We start from the raw sequence: 22,306 nt of genomic DNA on the forward strand, positions 1-22,306 counted from the left end.
TAAGTATCAAGACGTCACCTCCTTATATATTGCTAGTCTTCCGTAATGCTTAACCAATTACATCGTTGTATTATCCCAATAGTAGGTAAATAGTACATAAATGTAAGAATATTTTAATCACATCACAGTTTTAAATTTTAATGCTCTTCTCTTTTACCTATTAGGTACAAAAAGTGTCACCAGAGTTCAGTTAATTATAACTATTATCTAATTAGCTGGACCTAACATTGATTGCCTTTAGACTCCTGTGTTGTGAAACAGTATGGTCACCTGAAAGGATTCTTGTCAGCTGGGTGTGTGCAACCTAGCATGATGGCACTCTCACTCTGCTCTGCACACCACTGTGTGGAAGATTAAATTACCTGCTACAATGATTCATTCCCCCCCCCCCAGATTTCATGTGGCCATTCCACTTCCTTTCCAACTTGGCTCCAAAAATCTCAGGATAACTTTGCCTGCCAAGTAAAAAGTGCTTCAATTATTAGTAACCGACAAATGACATTTCGTTCTTACGCTCAACTACACAGTCACATCCAAAGTTCAGGTTTCTGGCTGAAGAGGGAAAAAAAATGCAAAAAAGCAGGCTGCTAGCATGCTAACAAAAGGTCTTATTTGTTTTACAAAGACTCCATCTGCACAGTGCTAACCAAAAACACAAGAAGTTAAAATTATGAATTGTTTTTCAAAGAGGCTCAAAAATTAGAACACTGCTAGACTTGCTAAGAAAACAACATTATGTCGTCCAGGCTTTCTGAAAATATTTGTTTACCAAATGCAAGGAACCATTCGCCATCATGCAGGTAACAATTCACCTATATTTTTACTGTAGGAGGCCGACATGCTGGTGCAGTGGGTATCACAGCAGCCTGACAACTCCCTGCTTGGGGGTTTCGATTCCCGCCACCATTTCTTTGTGTGTGCAGCCTGCACGTTCTCCTCGTGTTTGTTCAGGTTTCCTCCTAGTCCAAATTACATGCAGATAAATGAATTAGCATTTCTAAATTTCCCATCGTGTGCGTTATATGAGAGACTGGTATCCCGTCCATGGTCTTCCCTGTGTTTCCCTGGATTGGCTCCAGGCTGATACCATGACACACCATATAGACGATGGATGAGAATCAGCATATGGTGGGGGGGGGGATCGCTTAACTACCAAGTGCAGAATTTGCGACAGTTTGTTAATGTATAGCAGACTCTTCAAAGATTTGTTTTCATAATGGTTTTCTCAATTGTTTAATCCAGTCTTACTATATCGATCGATATTGAATAATGAGACATTTTTCCAGTTCATCTGATGTCATTTCTGTTCTATTTACTTATGTTTTCTGGGCATTTTCTGCAGGCTTGCACAGCTACAGGTCTGACTCATGCCAGCTGACTTGGAACTCTCATTGTCTGTGTCAACTCTGCCATTTGACACAGAGGCAGAAAAAGATCTAGCAACAATTTAGCGATTATAGTACATCAGTGCAAAGAGAAATATCAGTGCACAGAGCGTACATGATGCATTTTAGCTTTAGAATTTAGAGGGAAACTGGTAGCTGCAAATTGGAGACCACAGACAGTGAAGTGTGGGTGATGTGTTCTCCAACACACTCACACTCAACACAGGGGCCCCCTAGGGATGTGTACCGAGTCCGCTTCTGTACTCCCTTTACACCTCCGACTGCCTGGCTAGACGGGACTCCAACTCCACTATGAAGTTGGCCAACGGCACAGTGGTGGTGGACCTGATCTCCCAAAATGATGAGAGGGCTTACCTGAGTGAGCTGGGAAGCCTAGCGATGTGGTGGCAGGTGAATCACCTCTCCCTGAACGTGGACAAGACCAAGGAGATGGTGATACATTTTAGGAGACAAAGGAGGAGTCACACCCCGATTCAGATCAGTAGATCCCTGGTGGAGAGTGAGGTGTTTTAAGTACCTCAGTGTCCAGATCACTGCAGACCTCACCTGGAGCCTCACTGGCAGAGCCAGAGGGCTCCTCTACCACCTGAGGAGACTCAGGAGGTTCAAGTTCTCTCCCATCATTTTACAACATTTCTACTCTGGAGTAACAGAGCGCATCCTGTCTTTCTAGAATGGATTCTGCACCCTACAGGAACAAAAGGCCCTACAGGGGATGGTGCGCTCAGCTGAATGCGCCATTGGGAACTTCCTACCACCCTACAGAACCCGAGCCTTCAGGATCAGCTGTGACTCCACCCACCCGACACATGAACTGTTCAGTCTGCAGAACCCGAGCCTTCGGGATCAGCTGTGACTCCACCCACCCGACACATGAACTGTTCAGTCTGCAGAACCCGATCCTTCGGGATCAGCTGTGACTCCACCCACCCGACACATGAACTGTTCAGTCTGCAGAACCCGAGCCTTCGGGATCAGCTGTGACTCCACCCACCCGACACATGAACTGTTCAGTCTGCAGAACCCGAGCCTTCGGGATCAGCTGTGACTCCACCCACCCGACACATGAACTGTTCAGTCTGCAGAACCCGAGCCTTCGGGATCAGCTGTGACTCCACCCACCCGACACATGAACTGTTCAGACTGCTGAGGTCAGGGAGACGCCTCTGCAGTCTCCAAGCCTGGACTGGATACTTCAAGAGAAACTTTTATCCACAAGCGATGACATCTCAACGACAACACAATAATGGAGAGTCTACTATTGCACACAATCATACTAACTCTCTGTCTCTCTCCTTGTGTGTGTCCCTCTCCCTGTTCACCTCTCTTGCATTTTTGCACACTGCCTTGCACATTATTATTTTTGTCTTACATTTTTTGGTATTTTATATTTTTATATTTAGTATATTTATTACACTCTGTATAATTTAGATATATTATACCTAGTTTAATATATAATCGCTAATGGCTAGAAGACGGATGGATGGACGGATGGATGGATGGATGGACGGACGGATGGATGGATGGATGGACGGATGGAAGCTGGATTTCCCCACTGATCACTTTCTTAGCCTGTGACAACAGCATAAAACTGTTTTTTATTTTATAGCTTTCTTAATGCATCTCACATTCAGTCACACTCAACTAAAAAAGAAACCAACACTGTATGTTATTCTACAGAATCCACACAGTAAACTCAACATGAGTGGGAGATGCACTCCTGCGTTAATTTCACTAACTACCATCCATAAATTAGATATGCAAATTACAGCTTTATCATTCAAATTCCATTGACTGTGCCACCCAGGTAACTTGTACTTGTGGGATCTTGTACCCTTACTACCCTTACAAAAAATAAGCAAATGCCCATCTATCCATAAATTGTCTGGCATAAAACGTCTTAATACTGAATTTTAGACCAATGCTTCGTGTAGCAGTCAGCCAGTTGGAATAACCCATTGATATTTCATAATTACTAATAAATAAATTAACACACTACTATCCTCATTTTTTTAAATGTCATTATTATATGCACATTTCCATGTTTGCTAACGTTTTCCTTATTTCCTAAACGCTTCATACACATTTCCCATAGCATAACAGAGACAGCGGTACAGTGACATGCATCGCAGTTTACACGGCGCCTGCAACAGGGACCCAGCACGCGGCAGCATCAATGCAGCAAGATGAACTCTTCGCCTTCGCATGACGTCAGCGGAAGTTCGCGCGCCGAAGCGCACAATACGCCAAATCGTCTAGTTACAGAAACTAGCTTGGAGGCGTTTATGCAACACGCGTCCATCATAATGTTAATTTAAATGTTACATACCTTTTCTGCTGTTATCCGTCTAACTCCGAAAGTACACATACACTGACATTCTACACCCCGCCTTCTCCTACTGTAGCTCTCGACTTTCTCTTGGACCGTTTACTTCCGGCTCATCTCTACAGATTCCGCTTTGCTGCAGATGACGGAAAATCGCGTCTCATAAATGCTTGTAAATGTGTTTTGAATACTTTGTTTGGTCGTTGTAAGTGCTACCGTGTTATGGAACGGATACAACATACGGGCTGCATATGCACTTTTGATGTTTAATATGTTAATTTGCAGTATTGTTATTGCAGATACACTCATCATAAATATTTCACTTAAGCGGCCTATGAAATATAGGCCTATACTGTACGTAGGTATCACGGCCACCATGGAGCCTAGAGACTTGTCAGATAGCGGTATAATCAAGTCAATAGACCTAAACATGTTCATACACCTAAGCCACGATTATTGCCATAAGGAGCATTTTACTAATAAATTTGCAACTCTGTAAGTGTACATGTACTTACAAATACTGAAAATGTCGATTAATTTCTTTGTGGATTAATAATTTGAATTAGATCATTGAAGATGTAATGCACTGAATGAGTAGTCTAACTTTAGAACAATTTTAAGGTCATATCCATCCATCCATTTTCTGTGCCCGGTGTAAAATAATTTCATTGTACAGTAATTACTGAGCAGGTAATACCGTATTTAACTGAATAGGTCTATATTGGCAGTTAGTATTTTATATTAGCGGAATATTTTTGCTACAACTAATCCCCTTTATCAATATAACTAAGCAGTAAAAGTAGGCCTACTAACATTTCGTGTACAGTGATTCCCCCCCATATCGCGGTTCAGCTATCGCGCCCTCGCTATATCGCGGATTTTTCCCCGAAGCATCACAGTTCTCTGCGATGTGTATGTGTGTGTGTGATATATATATATATATAATATAATAATTATTATTATTATGTTACTCATATTCTTAGCCGGACATCCACATATCATATGTGTTTGTAAAGTGTGTTTTAATAAGTTTACATGTGTTTAAAGCATGTGGGAGGGGTAGGCTTGAACTATATCAAAAAAAAAAAAATGTTTACGTGGTCTTTTCATGTCGCGGATTTTCACCTATAGCTGATGGGTCTGTAACGTAACTTCCGCGATAGGTGAGGGATCACTGTGTGTGTGTGTATGTATATATTAGGAATATATATATTCCTAAATAAACATTTAAAAAATAATAGGCCAACGTTACCGTAAATTAAATTAAAACATTTTCATACGCACAATTAATGTCATTGGTGTAAACTCATAGCTCGTTTTCCCCATTTAATTCATTTTGGTAATAGGCCTATATTTTTCAGAAGCGAACAAAAATTAAATATTTTATTTCAAATAGGCTACACGGTAGGCTTGCTATTTAAATCTTTCATATGCTACTCAGAAATTTTCAGGTCGCAGTATTTTTCTCAAATCACATTGATGAATTTTTGTATAGGCTTACTAAATATGATTTTTTTTTTTTATCTTTTTGGCCAACTAAGCGGAATATTAGTGAAATATAACTGAGTAAGCACTTTGTTTCAAGAGTTTGAAAATATATCCAGTTGTAGCTGCAAGGGCAAATCACAAGTCCAACAGTCCATATGGAAATAATATATTTGTACGTGAAATTGTTTACGTGCGTTATATAAGTATGTTCTGCATTATAAAATGCAATTATTAGTATTTAATTCCTACCGCCCCAGAATTGCATACATAGGTGCACGTCTTCGATGTCCAGAAGGGAGGGACGGAAACATTTTGGTTTGCGCTTGATTTCGATTTGCTGAAAAACTGAAAACGGGAATAACTTGATCTCAATATCTCTCATCTGTATAGTAAGACATAAGGTGGCATCAATAAATATAATCAGCATGAATTACAGTACAGCAGATGTCCCAAAAATCATGTTCAATTAATGTCACTACCAGGAGATAAATGTAAGCAGCTGATTGACATGAAATATGGATGTTGATGTGGTAATTTTAAAATGTATATTATTGGTCTGATTTACTTGTCTCGTATTTTATTATCACTGCTAACAACTGAAAAAAAAAAACATTATTTAAATGTCGACTGACGAGCGTTAGCCAATAAGCTTCCATATCTGTTTATTTTGGTTTTTATTGCGAAATTTCAGGTCGTCATACCTAATAAACCTGCAGAAAAATATCATCTGGGGGGGGGGGGGATCGCTGCACTCTAATTCATGGGAAGGTAATAGGACTGATCACAGTCGACTTCTCAGTTACATGTTAGAGGAACTTTTTTTTCTGGCTCTTTTGGCCTTTGGGAAAAGGATTTCGTGTAAAAACGCTGGACTCGTCCGTTTTTTCCCCTTCATTTTCAAATACTGTAGGAAAGCGAGCTCCCCTGAAGCTGATGTCTTACTTTTTTTTCCCCTGAACTCTGCAGCTCAGACCGCGGTGCAGCACCGACTCTGATTAGCATGCAGTAATGATTGTGAGCTGGGCTCCATTGTTCTAACACCTCCCCTCTCCTCCGCTCCAATCTGTCACCGTTCAGCGGGCGAGTGCTGCCTCCAATGCTGCTCTCCTCAAATGAGATGGATAATTAGTTGCCCCTCACGAATGCTGCACTCTTCTCACCCCTGATTGCTTTCACCTTTTTGCTCCTGGCAATTTTGACACCTCGTAATCAGCCTGCTGCTTCTCCCTTTCAATCCATGTCCCTCTTTTTCCTCTTATTCTATTCTACAAACCCGCCACCAAATCGTACCTGCTGGAGCAGACAAATACCATACAGCACAAAGATGGAGTCCTTTCCAGAATAAATAAATAAATCGATGAGTTAAACTAGATCAAGAGCTACAAGGCGAGAAACGCATATTCCCGTGAGTTTTTAGGCCCATTTTACTATGTAGCATCTATATTACTTTATTAACCGAAAAACATGGACTCGGTATCTGTCAGTGCAGCTTATCCCTTCCAAATAACAAGCAATGACAACATAATTATGTGCAAGCAGCTGTCCCTGGTTCCAGAGAGAACACCATACTGTCTGCGCAATGTTCACCGTCTCTTCACAGATTTTCAAAGCAAAATCATTAGGGAGACTGCTTTCCTTGTATTCGCTACACTTTCACAATAAATACTGTATTCACTGGCCATAATTCTATGTGAGAAATGAGAAATCAGGCCGTGTATGTTGATTCAAGTTTTCGGGCCTACGTTATGCATGGCACATAGCGCGGAATTAAAATAGAGCGAGCGAAATTGTAAATGCGATGCATAACACAGGCAACATTGCTCAACATGTTGTGCTTTCTCCCAGCGTTTTCTCCTCCATGTCGGAAAATATGTTATTAGTTTTGTAAAACGAGCTCCCCGCCATCGCCACCCCGCCCGGCGACATCAATTATGCATTCAAACTACATGTTCAAGAAATATACCGTCTGCGCGAACGTGTGACATCCAACAAACAACCATAAGTAGGTTTCTGTAGGCTTTTTAAAACATTGTGTTACATTCCGATTATTTGATTTTGCGGTTCAAACAAGATTTAATCCATTCAAACCGCAACTGCTTACGATAGCCTACGCGATCCCGACGATCGTTGCAGATTAATGCAAAAGGACTCATCAGCTCCGACGTCCTATGTTTAAACTAGGAATAAACCCGTTCCTTGTAATAAACAATCAGTCCCAATCTTTTCACACTTTGGGGGTGCTGCAAGTACCCTTAATTAACGCCAGAACCCCCTCCCAATTCTGGCTTACCTTGCATTGATAAACATACAGGCAATAAAAATGCAATCATATCTCTATATTGTGGATGCTTATTATAACGTATTCTGAATAAATGCTTAATATTGTTCAATTATTCAACTATTTTCATGGCATGTTCCACCATCTGTTGGCTTAAGTAATATATTTGGAATCCGTATAACAGCGTTGCATAGAACATTACGAAAGCCTTATCCGGTATTTTAAAAGTCTGTTATAATGATAGGCAATTTCAACAAACTAAATTACAATGAAAATCTGACAACTTTTTATATATAGCCTATATATATATATAAAAAGCACACGCATGAAATACGATGGCTGCGCTCAATACAAACCTAATAACATAACCAAACTTCACACCAGCTCATCGACTCAGCGCAAGTGTTACCAGTCCGTATCGAGGGGCTACAAGGTCTCCTTTGTACGAGACTGCGTTTTAAATACGCGCATTTCCCCCCTATTCCTTTAACACATCATCTTGCAAGTTTGTGAAAATTATTACATTTGTTTGCGAAGCTGTTAATAAACATACCCCTTAATCAAAGGCTGGTTGTAGGCGAGATGCTAACGCACACCATTAACAAATGTCTTTTCTCTGTCTACCGCTTTAGAAATATTAATACAGAATATAATAGAAAACACTTAAATACAATGTACTATTGTGGGATTTAAAATTAAACATTTGTTTCTATTTGCACTGGAGCATTTATTTTTTTAAATCGCTTAGTATGAAACACTTATTTACAATAGGTATTATGATATTATCGAGTAAAAGTCAATGGTATATTTCATTACAATTAAAGGCATTAAAATAAACATTATTTAAACCTAAACACTATGGGACTGCAAACACAACAGCATGAAATGCATCCGAGATGAGGCTTGGAGGGAAATCGCTAACAAATTTTTAAAATTTGGGATTTTCACAAGCACGTTCAACAGGCCAATACGGCTAGTGAGCGATGCTAGTGATATCTTACCATAAATTGTTTAATAGACTGAACTAACAAAATTGGTTCAAACTGGTGTTGCTCATTCAGTCAAGTTCAGTGGCTCTCAAAATTGAGGAAAACCCAAATACCCCAAACCGTTTCTGGCATTGACTTTGCCTTGCCAGCTTATTAATACAATATGGGTTTTTAAACGTAATAAAACCATTAGCCATTATCAAACAAACTGTGCTGTATATGCTGCTCATGCAGTCATAAATAGAAAAAGACCTTTATTTTAAAACTGTTACCTAAATTCTCAATCATTTCAAATATTTTCTCCCAAAACACTTTCCACCTAAAATCACAGATGGGGGTGGGGGGGAATCACTTGAAATGAACATGTGACAATGTGTTGCTTCTGTGGTATCACATCTCAAAACGCATTGTCCAACTTATTACAAAGGTCTCACCTTTTAATTGCGGCCAGCGAGGACTTCAGACCCGCTGATCCACCGGGCAGCGGCGAGCGGATCCATTGAGTTGCTTGCCGACATCCTGGAACCGGAAACCTCCTGGTGGTAAACGATGAGTGCGTACTGAACGCGGCAGAAACGCTGATTTTGTTGATACTGCCATCGAAAACGGGCCCGTGGAAGACAAGCTTACGATATGGCGAAGCCTTTTGTGGTGATTCATCATGCTAATCTACTGGATCCAGTTCACACACTGAAACCATTCAGCATGACCCAGTTGGATGGGCTTGTGTGAGATGATTCTAGTTCACTTAATGGACGTTTAAAAAAAAAAAAACATGTATGACAAACGGGGGTGGGGGTGACATGTAAGCAATACTTGATCATTAGAAGTTTTATTACACACAGTGAATTTACCAGATAATACCACAGTCTGATATTGAATTCAACAGATTTCGTTCAAAGACAGTTTTAGAAGAAAGACACTGAAGTACACCAAAATGACAAATTAAATAGGTATGGGGAGGGGCACACAAGTTTGCCATCCGGGAGCGGAGATGGACAAAGCCCCGTGGAGGCCCACGAGGCCTGCTAGTGTCCGTTGCTTGCGTTTTTCTGGAAGTGTGAGTTCAGGTGGCTGAACATGTGCCCCTGGGGCACGATGGAGGTGCAGAAGGTGCAGTATTCTGCGTTCGCGTCCTGATCCGCAGCATCGCAGAGCTTTGGGCTCCACAGGGGCTGCAAGGGAGAAAGGAAACTCGGTTAGCAAGCCAACAACTACCCCATCAGCAACACACAAGTAGACACCCACATTGTTCGTCCGCACAGAATCGTGCTGAGGTCCCCTCACACTGTGGCTTAAAATATATAAATAAACGATGCATCCGACTTGGGAATTCGCTCCACTATCCCTGACTGGGGTGCGATTCCCATGACTCCACGGCGCCGCCCTTGTGACCACATGCCGCTCATTTTTTTCATGCTTATGTAAGGAAATATAAAATAAAACAAATAAGCACTGAATTCACGTGCATGTAAGTTTTCTTCCCCTATTCTAGATGGCCCAGGCACATGAAGGATATAAGAAAAACTGACTTGTGTCACCTATTTCACTGATGTGGCGAAAGTATTACATTTCAAAAGCCTCAATGTTTCTCTTTTAGTGTCACATGATTTAATAGTTATAAATCTTATTTTTCTAGTCCTTACTGAATAAAAATGCTTGTTTCTTTTCATTTGTGTCAGTCTGGCATTACAATTTTAGTACAATTCAATGCAAGTTTCACACATGTTCTATGATTCAGTTACATGCATAAAAACTCAAAAAATGGATTTTGATTCTTCCAGTATATTGACATTATTACTTCACCAGTATGGGGAAGTTAGAATAAAGCAGATGAAATACTACATAAATCAATAACTACATTTCCACTTATGTGACACATCTTCACTCTCCCAAATTAAAAAGCGTGTCATCTGTGCGTTACGCACTCAGTGTGCAAATGTTTCACGGTGAATTAACCATTTACAGTCGAGCTGAACACTAGTGGGAGTGGTGGTGAGGATAATTGATATTTTATTAAAGAATTCCAGTTAGTCGTCCTTACGTATGAAGCATTAGTTATCAATAACTTGAACGTATTACCAATTACATTACCAAATATAAATTGCCATTCGTGATCGATTTAAGTATTACAAGCACTCTCAGATAATAATTCAATGAATATGAATATTTGATACCATATTTAACACTTGACACACACTTCAGACAAAATCACTACAAAACAAGACGCTTGCATCAGGTCCGTAAAACAGGATCACCACCGTCTTAAAGTGGTGGCCCATCAGAATATAGCGGTAATTTTCCACCGGAGGCAACGGTGGTAAATAACTTTGGAAGAGTGCTCCACTCGCCGGCTCACGGTTGTTTTCAGTGTGGTTTTCACGTAACGCATGCGCCGAACAATAACATCGCAGAATAACATCTGCTTTCGATGTGACCTATCGTCTTTTCATAGCAGGGGAGTCTTCAACACATTATTATCGAAAGATGTGTCAATTATCTAACCCCCTAGCCCACGCTGTGAAAAGGCACAACACCAATTGCCCCCCCCCTCCCCTTTGTTGCTTAAGACAGCAGATATTATTGCAAACTTCAAATCTTGTATGAGCTTTTTCCATTATAACTCATATTCGGAGAATGCAAAGCCAGACCTTGCCTTCAGAAAACAAAAATAAGCATTCCAATGAAAAATAATAAATGATTAAAAACAGTAGAAAAGAAACTGGATTCAAGCACAAATTTAACTGTAATATCACGTGCAATAACCTGAGGGATACTTTGGATTCCGTAAAATGCTCCAGCGCCTCAAAGCTGAGCTATAAATGGTCGTTATTCATTTAAGCTTCTCTGTTAATAGTGTGAAGCACCCACTGAACATGGAAGAATCCTTCCCATCATATTTGTCCTACTGCTAAATGTTTCAGACTAAAGCAAAAAGGCAGCAGGTGACCATAGCACTTAAAAAAAAAAACCCAGAAAAGACAACCTCATCTTTGCACTTTCTTCTGTAACATTTTCAGTTGTTCTGCTTATGTGCTGTGTACGTGTTTGCAATATAAAAAAAGATTACTGTACGTAGCATTTAGACATAAGCAAATGCATTAGTACAGATTGTATAATGCACAAACATCATCATTATTATTCATAACAATATGAATTATTAACTCATCTTCATCACCATCTTCAAGGTCGATTTCCTACCACAAACACTCCCTAGAATGGTCATTTGGGCAGTTGAAGACTTTAAGTACACCGTGACACTAGGTCACAGAAATGCATTTTTCCTGTTCCTTTTGGCAACACTTAAAATACACCCCCCCCCCCCATGATCACCATGTCAATCCTTCTTGCTAAGGCTGACAGGTGACAGCCAGCATCGTTATCAAGCCCCACACAACCATAAACCGCTGGATTTCACCGCGAGCCAAATTACCAGCTTCCCCACACTATCTTAATATGCGATTTATAGCATGCATGGCAGCGCAGTCCGCTGCCATCTGCACGAGCCGACCTGCGAGGTCTGCAAACTGGGTGTGGTCAGAATGATCCTGGAGTGGAAAGCACGCCACTTGGGCCGAGACGGAGACGAGCAAGCAGCCCAGAAGACGACCCACCGTTACCTGCTGGGGTCCACGGACGCCCTCCGGAGAGGTGGAAGCTGCATTCACCACCGGGTCGGGATACAGGAGCTTTAGCGGGCCGTCCTCGCTTGTGCTGGAGACGCCCGCGACGTCGGCCAGGCCTTTCCGGACACTGATAGGCTCCAAGGGCCTCTCCGGGGTGCTGTTTAGGAACTCGTACTCACTGTCTGTCGGCGGGGGGAATCTGACGCTCAGTTTAGTCATGGAGTCGTTGAAGTCCAGGTCCTCCTGACAAGCTCCTCGGGAGGCCAAGGAGCTGCTGGGCAGCTCATCGCCCAACACTTCAGACCTGATGGAGGACGAGAAGGGTCCCTCGGCCTGTGCGGCTGTCCCATCCGTGCACTGGATGGGCATGGAGAACTGGGGCTCTGGACGAACGATTCGAACCCAACATTGTAAACAGTATATCTACACATTCATCGTTCCTGCAACTGCATCACGCAGATGACAATCCTGAATTTGGTTTTTTAATTTTTTACAAAATGAGCCAAATGACATGCGTTTCCCTGACTGACAAGTCGTCACGTTGTTGACGGAGCTTGCTACAAGTGTTACAATCGTACCCAGCATTTCCCACATATTCTGTTTTCATGTTGGACGTACTCAATTTACCGCACCTTCACACAAAAGCATTCCTGCATTGTGTGTTGCTGTGATTGCATTCCTTTAATTAAGCAGAAATTTGCAGTTATTCGTGAAAAGCTATGACAGCTTTAAGCAATTGTTACTCAATATATTCTGCCTTTAATTAAATTACTGCTGTATTGTTGGTGTCTTCAGAATTTGAAACAACAGCAGTATGACCCCCCGTCCAAATAATTTTCAAGGTACCCTATACATAAGTATGGGCATTACCGTTTGCAGAATCATTCCCCCGATACATTTTCTTCAGGTGATCGTTTTGTTTTCTGGTTAATTTCTGGATCAGCTGCAACGTTCCCTGAAGTTTCTGAAACGTGTCAAGAACTTTGCCACTGAGGAGCAGAGAATAGAGCTGTGAGACAGAAGGCTTTCTCAGAAACCTTCACCGATGACACGAAGACGGACGGCTTACTTTTCCACCGTGCTAGCCATGACGAACGCATGTGAGGGCATCTCCAAGGATTCTGGGTAGTCCTTTGTTAACACCAAAGCAGGTCAACGCCATTGATAAGACAAAAGGCAACGGATCCAGACAAAAAAAAAAAAAAAAAAAAGAGACAATGTTAGTATGTCAAGTTTCTTTGGCAAAGTGCAAAGGAAAAAACAAAAATCAGTAAGCAAACAAATGTATGATCTATTTTTGAATGCAAAAGAAGAATGAAATATCGAAGACAATGACAACACACAAATGTCCGAGAGCACGAGATGCGAGATATGTGGCGGGAATGGGCAATGACCAAATATACAGTGAAACTTCTACTATTTCACAGACACACCCAGACACACCCAGCCATGATAGTGGAATGTCTGGGCTTAAGCAATCCTGAAACTCCACAAAAAAAGTGAACTTCTCAGAAATGCTTTCAAAAGAAAATACTGTGATATGGAATTTCTCTTTAACAAGCACTAATATTTACATATTTTTCTAATTCTCCATACTCTGGAAAAACAAACTTCTTGACACACAATTAGGACATGCACTCAAATTATCAAATTGGAGGAAAATTGCTATTATGTACTCTCAAAGGTATCTTTCTATAAATATCTGTTAAATTAACATACATACCCATGAAATACAACACACAAACACAATTAAGGCAAAACTTCCCTAAACAAGTTACTTTTAAGTATTTAACTATTGATTTCCATGTCTGATTGAAATGAATCACAAATGAATCTGACTCGGTTCAGTGAGACTCATTTGATTCAGGCGTACTGAAGGACACAAGAGGGTGCTATCCTATAGCACCACCTACTGAAATTTTTTTATACTACTTTCCCAAGAGCTATTCATAAAGTATTTCTTTACATGACCATTAACCCAGAAACAAGGTGAGTTTACACAGAATGTGTGCAGTAAAGAAATCAAAGTTCTCCCCAAGCTCAGTGATGTATCCATGATGCCAAGTCATTCCCCTGCTCTCAGAACTAACGACAATAGTTCAGACCATGACAAATGATTAATATCACAACTACTGCATACAAACTTGGCTTACAAGGGGTCATAATTAGTTTTATGCCAATTAATCAGTATTTACTACCACAACCCAGAACGAAGTAGGATGAATGTATGGACTCATGGGAGATTTCTTAAGCAAACTGTGAGACTAGGTCAAAAAAATGCATTTTTCCTGATTTTATTTTTTATTTTTTGCCTGATTTATGAAGTACCGGTATATAAAAAATAAAGGATGTGCAACAATATCCATTAGGGTATGTTACATATTATGTCTTTGCAATATACTAAAATCAAAAGAGAACCACATGTGTGATATACAGACAATTCAAAAGAGCCCCAGATGCCCTTGCATCTCTGGGACAAAAGCTTTCTGAAACATGGCCCATTTTAACACTGTGTTTTTAACACTGTGACATTCAACACCATGACACTCAACACACTCATATGCAATGTAATTCATACGAGAGATATTAATCATAGGAGGCGCTATAATGGGCCATAGACTGTACCAGGAACTGGTTTCTCTGCTGGGAGCTGGATGGAGTGTCGGCAGGGTGGTGGTCGCAGGATGGCAAGGTCTCTGCTTCCTGTTTTCCGGGAGCAGTCTCACAACACTTTTCTCCTGACAAACAAGCCCATAATTAAACCACCATCCATACAAATCCAATTCAGTATGTATTTTAGTATTTTGTGATTGTCACTGTTGACACACCACAGCACACAGTGCACAACAACAAAATGCATTCTCTGTATTTAACCTATATGTGACAATGTGACATAGCACGGGGCAGCTAATTCAGCGCTGGTCGGGGATTCGAACCTGAAATCTTTCAATTACGAGTGCGCTTCCCTACCCATTAAGCCACCACTGCCCACAGTAACATATATATACAGTAACAGTGAATGAGGAGGAAAAAGGTCTAAGGGGCAGACAGTAATTCCGACTACTTCTACAGCATAGAAGAAGAGGCCTGATGGACATGAAAGGACACAGGAGAAGGAGGAGGAGCAGGAGAATCCAGTAGGAGTGGCACCAACCTGAAGCTCGTCTCGTCGCCACTCTCAGCTCAGATTCCAGCCTCAGAATGCGCAGCCTCTGCTCTTCTATCTGTTGCTGGAGCTTTTGAGTGTATCGTTTGTAATACTCTGTCTACAGAAGCAAAATTGTTTTGTTAGAAAAAAAGAAAGGGGGGAGCCTGACTCACGATACCAGGAGTCTTCGTACCGTTTGCTGAAGTTCCTGCTGGACATGGGTTTTCTCGATGGAAGCTTGTCTGTAGGCTTCAAAGGCTTTGGCGAGTGAATCTCTCTCCATGCCTTTCGCCCCGGTACCATTACTGACGCAGCCAACAGGAGCTCTGAGTCCACAAGCAGGAACCGTTATTGTAACAAGGGAAGAAGCAGCCCTTCTACAGCAATCTGACCCTTAAAGAAAAGTCTTTATCGGTCTTGACTCTGACATGAAATATGACCTTGTTCTGGCTTCACTTTTGTTTTAAATACAAGCATGAGACCGAACCCAAAGCTTTTTTTTTCCTGCGAGTTTTCCAAACCATTTGTGAGAAATGGCACAAAGACAAAATATACAGGACAACTGCATCACAACACTTATCACAAGAGGTCAGGGAAGTGGGGACTACACATTTTACTTAATATGGATATATTCATAATGTTCCAATTATTAAATAAAATTAGCAAAGTATACAATTTATATGAGAGTTTGCATTTTGAAAATGTGTTAATTTTACTTGTATTACTTTCACCAATGTGGTTACTATAATGATGATGATGATGATAACACACTTATTACAAAATACAGCATAAACATGGTGGATAGTTCTTCAAATTAAATATATGCAAGTTCGTTTTGGAATGTACTCATAATTGGATGTAATTTAAAATATTTTTGTTAAGGTTAGTTGTAAAAAAAACATACAGGTTTAACAGCTCTTTGAGTCTTAATGATCTGCGTGTTCAATGGTTTGCAATTCTTCACTAAATAATTAGTAAATAAATTTTATCTTGTGATGTGGCACTGCTCATTGCAGCTATATTTTGCATTGGACAGAGAATTTGGTGAAAATGGTCCAAAAAATCTTAAGAAGGTTAAATAATTAAAACACAAGTTTTATGAAGGCTTTCTGAAGAGGTTTCATATTTAGCTATGCATATGGCAGGATTCATTTTTCAGAACACCTTCTTTTAACACAAATTAATCAAATGCAACGGTCAACCCTTACCAAACCTCATCAGTTTTGTGTGACTGTGTATACAAAGATTAATCAAACTCTGTAAGAACCTCATTTCAAACGACATGTTCCTGACACTGGTTATGCCTACCGGACATAAAGTCTGCTTTAGTTTGCCAATGTGACATTCAGAATTTTAGTTTCTTCCGCAGTGAACTTCCTTACAAATCCAGAATTCCAATGGCTTTGCATTTTACTACCTTTATACAGCCAGGAAACAGCCTAGATCTTACATATTGATGTTCATATGCGATGAAAATAATCACATAACCATTTTTCATATCAAAGACTTACATCAAACCATGATCGGAGGAGATATTATGTTTAGTGCCTAGTACACACTGAGTAATGGGTATGCCAAAACGTTAACTCTAAGGCTAAATACACACACAAAACAAAAAAGCCGATTTGCTTATTAAATATGGTAAACAAACTTCAGAAAGGTAACCTTGGGAGAAAAACAATAATAGCTATAAAACAAGCATATTGCAACTTTGTTAAGAAATCAGTTAATGTCTGCAGATGTGTGTAACAAGTATCTATCAAACTGCCTATACTAAACCTATACTAAGTTTTTTATCTTCATTACTCAGTTACAACGCAATGAGAGTAGATATCATAAACAGAAAGAGAAACAAATGTTATTTTCTCGTCTACCACTCTGTCTAACATAGTGCGTAACCTAATACAGAACCGATTTAAAAAGCAAAGCAAAAAGTGTCAGAAACGACAAGTAATTAAAGAAACGTATTAGAACCCATGATAATATTATGTTAATTATTTTAACGTGATATTGAGCGATCAGACTCATGTCTTAATAATTATTCCAGAAAAAGTATATCCCTCAGGGAACCGGGTTCCAGGAAGGAACTCGACAGGTCAGATCAACATATCAAATAGAATGTTATATTTTTAAAAATTAAATCCGAAAACATTGCAAGAAGGTAAATAAGGAAATAACTACATCACGTATGGCAACGTCCTCCGCCTATAGACTTACAGTAAAATTTCACAGTATTAACCACCGAACATACACGGATACACTGAACACAAGTAGGCCTGTTCTTTAATGGCCACATACTATATTGTAGCAATCGCAGACTGCCGAGTTTACTTATATATCTGACTTAATATTCATACAATGGGAGTAAGTGTCGGCATTGCGAGCTCCGAGTCGAGCTTAATTACGGATATCTGCTCTATAAGTTCCAAAAAAATCGGCAGTGCCAGTGACATTATTAACATCTACGCATATTAGTGTCACAATAGTAATCGCGATCGGAAAGAAGCGGTAGAAAACTTTCGGCCGTAAATAAGAAGCTGGCGGCAGTAAACTGAGGCTACCTTACCTTAACTCGAAAACGATCGGAACGACCTACATCTATAAAGTGGCCCCTTTTCACACTGCTTACACGGTTTTTATTCTTGGAGGAAAAGTTTTCTACAACAGACGCGAGAGGAAGCGGTGCCTTTCGTGCAAATGTACATTTTGCGTGTTTAATAAAGCGCTGGGAACTTCCCACGGGGAATCCCCCCGCGCGCCTCTGACTTCCGCCTTGGCGGAGCCGCACCAATCAGCTTCCTTGCAGCCGGATCGTGCTGCCCGTTGTTTCAGCATAGACATCTGCATGTAGCATATATGAATATTATATATAATGTGACATATATACTCACATATACATATTTATAACATGTAACGGCATATATACAAGCAAAGCGTTGATAGAGAACTGATTAGGAGAGGCGCTGCAGGCACGAAGATCGGGATCTATTGAGGGTTCAGAACAACATACTTGCGGAAAGATATCTGATGCAGATAAGTGTTGGAGTAAATGAACAGGTATAAGTGTGTACATGCAAATACAAATATACACATGTGCACACATTTATAACAATAATTAAAAGGATGTAACAGGAAGGGGAATGAACGGGCAGTTAAACACCGGGTTTTCGAAGTGGCGTTTTTTCAGGTTTCATTTGCGGCGGTGTGTGCGCCCGAGCTATTCTATGAGCATTAGTATAGAAGTTCTTCTGTGGTCGATAATGCTTTTCTTGGCTTAGTAATCATTAAACCTAAATCTGTCATTATACCACACGTGCAAATAGCAGAAACATATTTCATGCACATAAATTAATACGCTTGTAAATGTTTCGAGTAGCTCGTACAAGACGTTTTGGGACACTACTGTGAAATAAAGTTAATGTTCCTTAGCGTACAAAGCAACAACGCATGTCACTGAATTTATTGCCAAATGCATGAATATGAAATGTATAGTGTACTTACTAACAGCGAAGTGTGAGAGAAATTTTGTTGTCCTGAGTTGCGTTGGTGCAGTAAGTCATTTTGCAGTATTTCCTTATAATTGGTTTCTATTGAGGAAAAACAAGCGTAACACGAATAGTGAAATTGTTTTTGGGCTTTTTCTTCATATGTGATATGATATGATGTACCTATGAGCAGCGAGATGTGAAAGAAATTTGGTTTTCCGAAGTTATTTTAGAACTTCGAAGGCTACGTTAAGCCTTTTTACACTTTCAGCGTTTAAAAAAGTTCCGCCCGTATTGTGATAGCAGTTTACTTTATTAATCTGTGGAAATTATTTAGAAAAAAAATACCGCGGTAATAAGCACTTTCCCTGTAAACTATAAATTGTTTAGAAACTGTGTCTGAAAAGTATATTTCAGAAGACTTTTTTTCCTAAAAAAAAAAAAAAAGTGAAGAAGTTTTTTTTTTCCTTCACACCGTGGATTAAATATGCACTCGATAGAACAGCATGTTTGGTTCAGGTAGATGTCTGGTCAACAGTCTGTGTGTACAGTGGACAATTCTGTAGCAGGTGTTTAGTGCATCTTCTGTCAAATGTTGCACAAAATGCTTAATTAATCTATCGGGAGCTGACATGAGAGGAGTTTTTGAAGTGTGATTTTTAGTAATTCGAGCAGATGTGCCCGAAGAGATCACGCTTTGTATCTTAATAAAGCACCAATTTTTACTCCGAGCTACATAATTTCATAGTTTACAGCGCGCAAATAGTAACCAAGTAAAACTAATTACATTTTCGTGCCATCTGTCACAACTTAGACATTTTTGTTACCATATGAACACTGTTCATTTTGTTCAGCTATATACAGTTGTTATTTTTAAATCATGAAATATGCTACGTCTTTGTGTAGGCCTATATCATAAAATGTGTAATATTTGGAAAGGAAACTATAATATCGCGTTTCCCAAAATTGCGAGATAGTCTAACATTTGCAGACAATTGACAGATACTAGTTATCAAAGGTTTTAAGGTATTTATTCTAACGTCTCGCCTGTATGACACTTTATATCGTTGTGATTTATGTGAGTTTCTACTTGACCTTTAAATCGGCGGTAATGGATGTAGTTAATTGAATTGTCCTACAAAAACCACTAGGTGGCAGCTATAGGTAATGGAAAAAATAACGTCAATGCACGGAGGTCATATGGAATTTAAAGTATGTATTATCGCTGCATAGCTACATCTAAAGTTGTTGCACTGTCACTGAACAAATTATGGGGGGAAAACACTTGTTTTATCCCTTGTTTTATTTTATTTGGAATAATATCCGTTGAGAACAAAACAAGTTTTGAGTCTTTCCTACTTTAATATGAAAATCAGAGGCTATATATATATATATATATATATATATATAGAGAGAGAGAGAGAGAGAGAGAGATATCCTCCTGAGACAAAAAGTGTCCTTCAGTTTTAGGTTAATTGTGATTTTCTATGTCTTTGGAGGAAATAAGACATCTTTTTCCAAATTTATTTTTATTTTAAATTTCACAGCATGTCCTCTTTAGTGTACAACAGGAATAAATATGTTTCCTTACATCAGTGAAAAGATATATGCAAAAACAAAATGTCCACTGCAATGGACATAAATGAATGGGTGGGGTCTCAGGAGGATATTGCGTTCTATAGTGCTTAAAGTGACACCTCCTGCTTCTTTTTCAAAATAATCTCTCACTGTGAGACAAATAGCACCTCAGACAGCGGAAAGGAATGTCCGCCCCACCCCCCGAGAAATGGGCTGGTGTCCCTGAAGTCTGAGCGCGTGAGACATGTAATTTGGGTCAAAAGGTGCTGGGTTTGCTGCAGGTCTAAGGTGCTTCACTTTCTGTTGCAGCTGAATGAAACGCATACGCAAGATAATCGACGCAGTACAAAAACGGCACAGATTAACTGAAGTTGTTGAAAATAAATACTTTTGTTAGGTATTATATATATATATATCCATATTGCGCGACAGCTGAATGAGTTAAAAGTTTATTCGCAAACCATTAAAAAGCCATGCGTGCTTTATGTCGGAGACTGCAGAGCAGGGTCACAGACTGACCCCTTCTCGTTTTTTCCGCAGATCCATGCTGGTTGGTTTCGGCCTGAATACCACCTCGCGTTTCTGCCGTGGCCGGAACCTGGAACCTGGAAACGTTCAGCCTCTAAAGTCACACATTCCGGATACTCACTCTCCAAATCTCCAAAAAGCCTGTGCTACACAGGCATGGACAATTTGCATCTTAGTTTAATATATAAAACGAAAATTACATGCCGTTTTATTATGTACATATATAACGCAAGTGTAGTCATTATATATAATTCTAATCGATGTTTTACCTTGTGATGTAATTATCTATCTATTTTCTGTTCTGCTTCTCCATTTAAGATCTGCAGTCTTCGCATGTTTATTACATAATAAAACAGAAATACTATGTGCATAGACAATTCACTAAAGAGTCGTCAAATTTAACTTCAAGTCAGGTACTTTATCTTAATATGAGTTGTAGCCTCGGGCTAGTGGGTAGACTTGAATGGTCGTTGGTGGATTTTGTTAACGAAATCGTAGTTGTTATAGAAGGGATTGTTTAAACTAATTTTGAATGCTTTTTATATATTGACGCAATTCACAGCTGAAGCTAAGGTGTTACTTTATGATGAATGCTTTATTTGCACATTGGAATGATTCTCTTTGCTGACCCCATCATGCTCACCATAGCTTGGGGGGGTGTTACAGCACAAGGTCAGCTAACGTGCAGCCCCCCTGGAGCTGGGGGTTAAGCGGACGTGTGACTGTTCCGTCGAGGCTCGGACCAGTGATTTTCTGAGGCACAGACATTTAGCCTACTGAGCCACTCCGCTCATATTCATTGTGAGATTTTTAAGATCATCATTAGGTTAATTATGTCAATCTTTTACGAAACTGAAATCGGAACTGTTTGTACATGAGCGGACTTCTTCATTTGATTAAATGGCTGTTATGGGCATGAAGTGAGGGGTGAGTGAGTTGATAGCTGAACTCACCCTAGCATATACATTATGATCACTGTTATTATTGCAAGTTGTTTATCAAACCTAACGCATAGTCTCACAGTCTATCCATTTCCTGTTAAAAACATCTGACTTATATGGACAACTTGTACTTATAAACATAAAGTCTATTACATTAAAAGCTAAATACAATGGTACATAATAACGAACGCACAGTTTTGTGACGTTCGTTAAAACATCGTGCAGTTCTTTAGTTCCTGACTGTGAGTTCAGCTTCTTCAACCGTGTTTGTCTTTTCTCTGGAGTCTGTCGTGGAAGATTGGTTGAGCAGCTGCCAAAGACAATAAGTCAAATACTGGATTATCCCAGAGTTCTGTAAAATATATATATATATAATCAACCAAATGTTTGACAGAATAATTAACAACATGTTCAGAAGCTACCTGTAGTTGGATTGTTCTGGGCATAATTGAGGTCCACTTGCTCAGGGCTTTGGAACAGAATTAAACGGGCGGGGGGGCAGCATGGTGACAG

General features: G+C 39.8%; 1 protein-coding gene and 2 long non-coding RNA genes across 3 annotated transcripts; 1 reads left to right on the forward strand and 2 right to left on the reverse strand.

Annotated features, from left to right (window-relative positions):
• Positions 1-697: 697 nt before the first annotated feature.
• Positions 698-3,825, reverse strand: LOC111841053 (uncharacterized). Its single transcript, XR_002838091.2, has 3 exons — positions 3,736-3,825; positions 1,761-1,811; positions 698-959 (listed from the first exon to the last, which is right to left on the reverse strand). It is a non-coding gene; the product is annotated as an uncharacterized lncRNA (long non-coding RNA).
• Positions 3,826-9,303: 5,478 nt separating this feature from the next.
• On the reverse strand, positions 9,304-18,043 carry tank (TRAF family member-associated NFKB activator). Its single transcript, XM_023844712.2, has 8 exons — positions 17,828-18,043; positions 15,455-15,587; positions 15,268-15,379; positions 14,739-14,851; positions 13,183-13,244; positions 12,984-13,102; positions 12,108-12,496; positions 9,304-9,662 (listed from the first exon to the last, which is right to left on the reverse strand). Exons 2-8 carry the CDS (start codon positions 15,542-15,544, stop codon positions 9,516-9,518), a joined length of 1,032 nt encoding a protein of 343 aa, XP_023700480.1. The 5' UTR covers positions 15,545-15,587; positions 17,828-18,043; the 3' UTR covers positions 9,304-9,515.
• A 31-nt stretch (positions 18,044-18,074) lies between these two features.
• Positions 18,075-21,229, forward strand: LOC111860785 (uncharacterized). The gene is made up of 2 exons (XR_002842102.2): positions 18,075-18,318; positions 20,865-21,229. It is a non-coding gene; the product is annotated as an uncharacterized lncRNA (long non-coding RNA).
• The last annotated feature ends 1,077 nt before the right edge of the window (positions 21,230-22,306 follow it).

This window comes from Paramormyrops kingsleyae, chromosome 1 (assembly GCF_048594095.1).
Source record: "Paramormyrops kingsleyae isolate MSU_618 chromosome 1, PKINGS_0.4, whole genome shotgun sequence".
Taxonomy (NCBI): Eukaryota; Metazoa; Chordata; class Actinopteri; order Osteoglossiformes; family Mormyridae; genus Paramormyrops; species Paramormyrops kingsleyae.

What these genes read in the sequence shown, in the direction of transcription:
- tank (XM_023844712.2), bottom strand. Translation starts at nt 15,544, where the DNA reads ATGGAGAGAGATTCACTCGCCAAAGCCTTTGAAGCCTACAGACAAGCT. An exon ending in ATGGCTAGCACGGTGGAAAA is followed by an intron (nt 13,103 to 13,182) that starts GTAAGCCGTCCG and finishes TCTGCTCCTCAG; the next exon opens with TGGCAAAGTTCTTGACACGT. An exon ending in GGGGAATGATTCTGCAAACG is followed by an intron (nt 12,497 to 12,983) that starts GTAATGCCCATA and finishes TCGTTCGTCCAG; the next exon opens with AGCCCCAGTTCTCCATGCCC.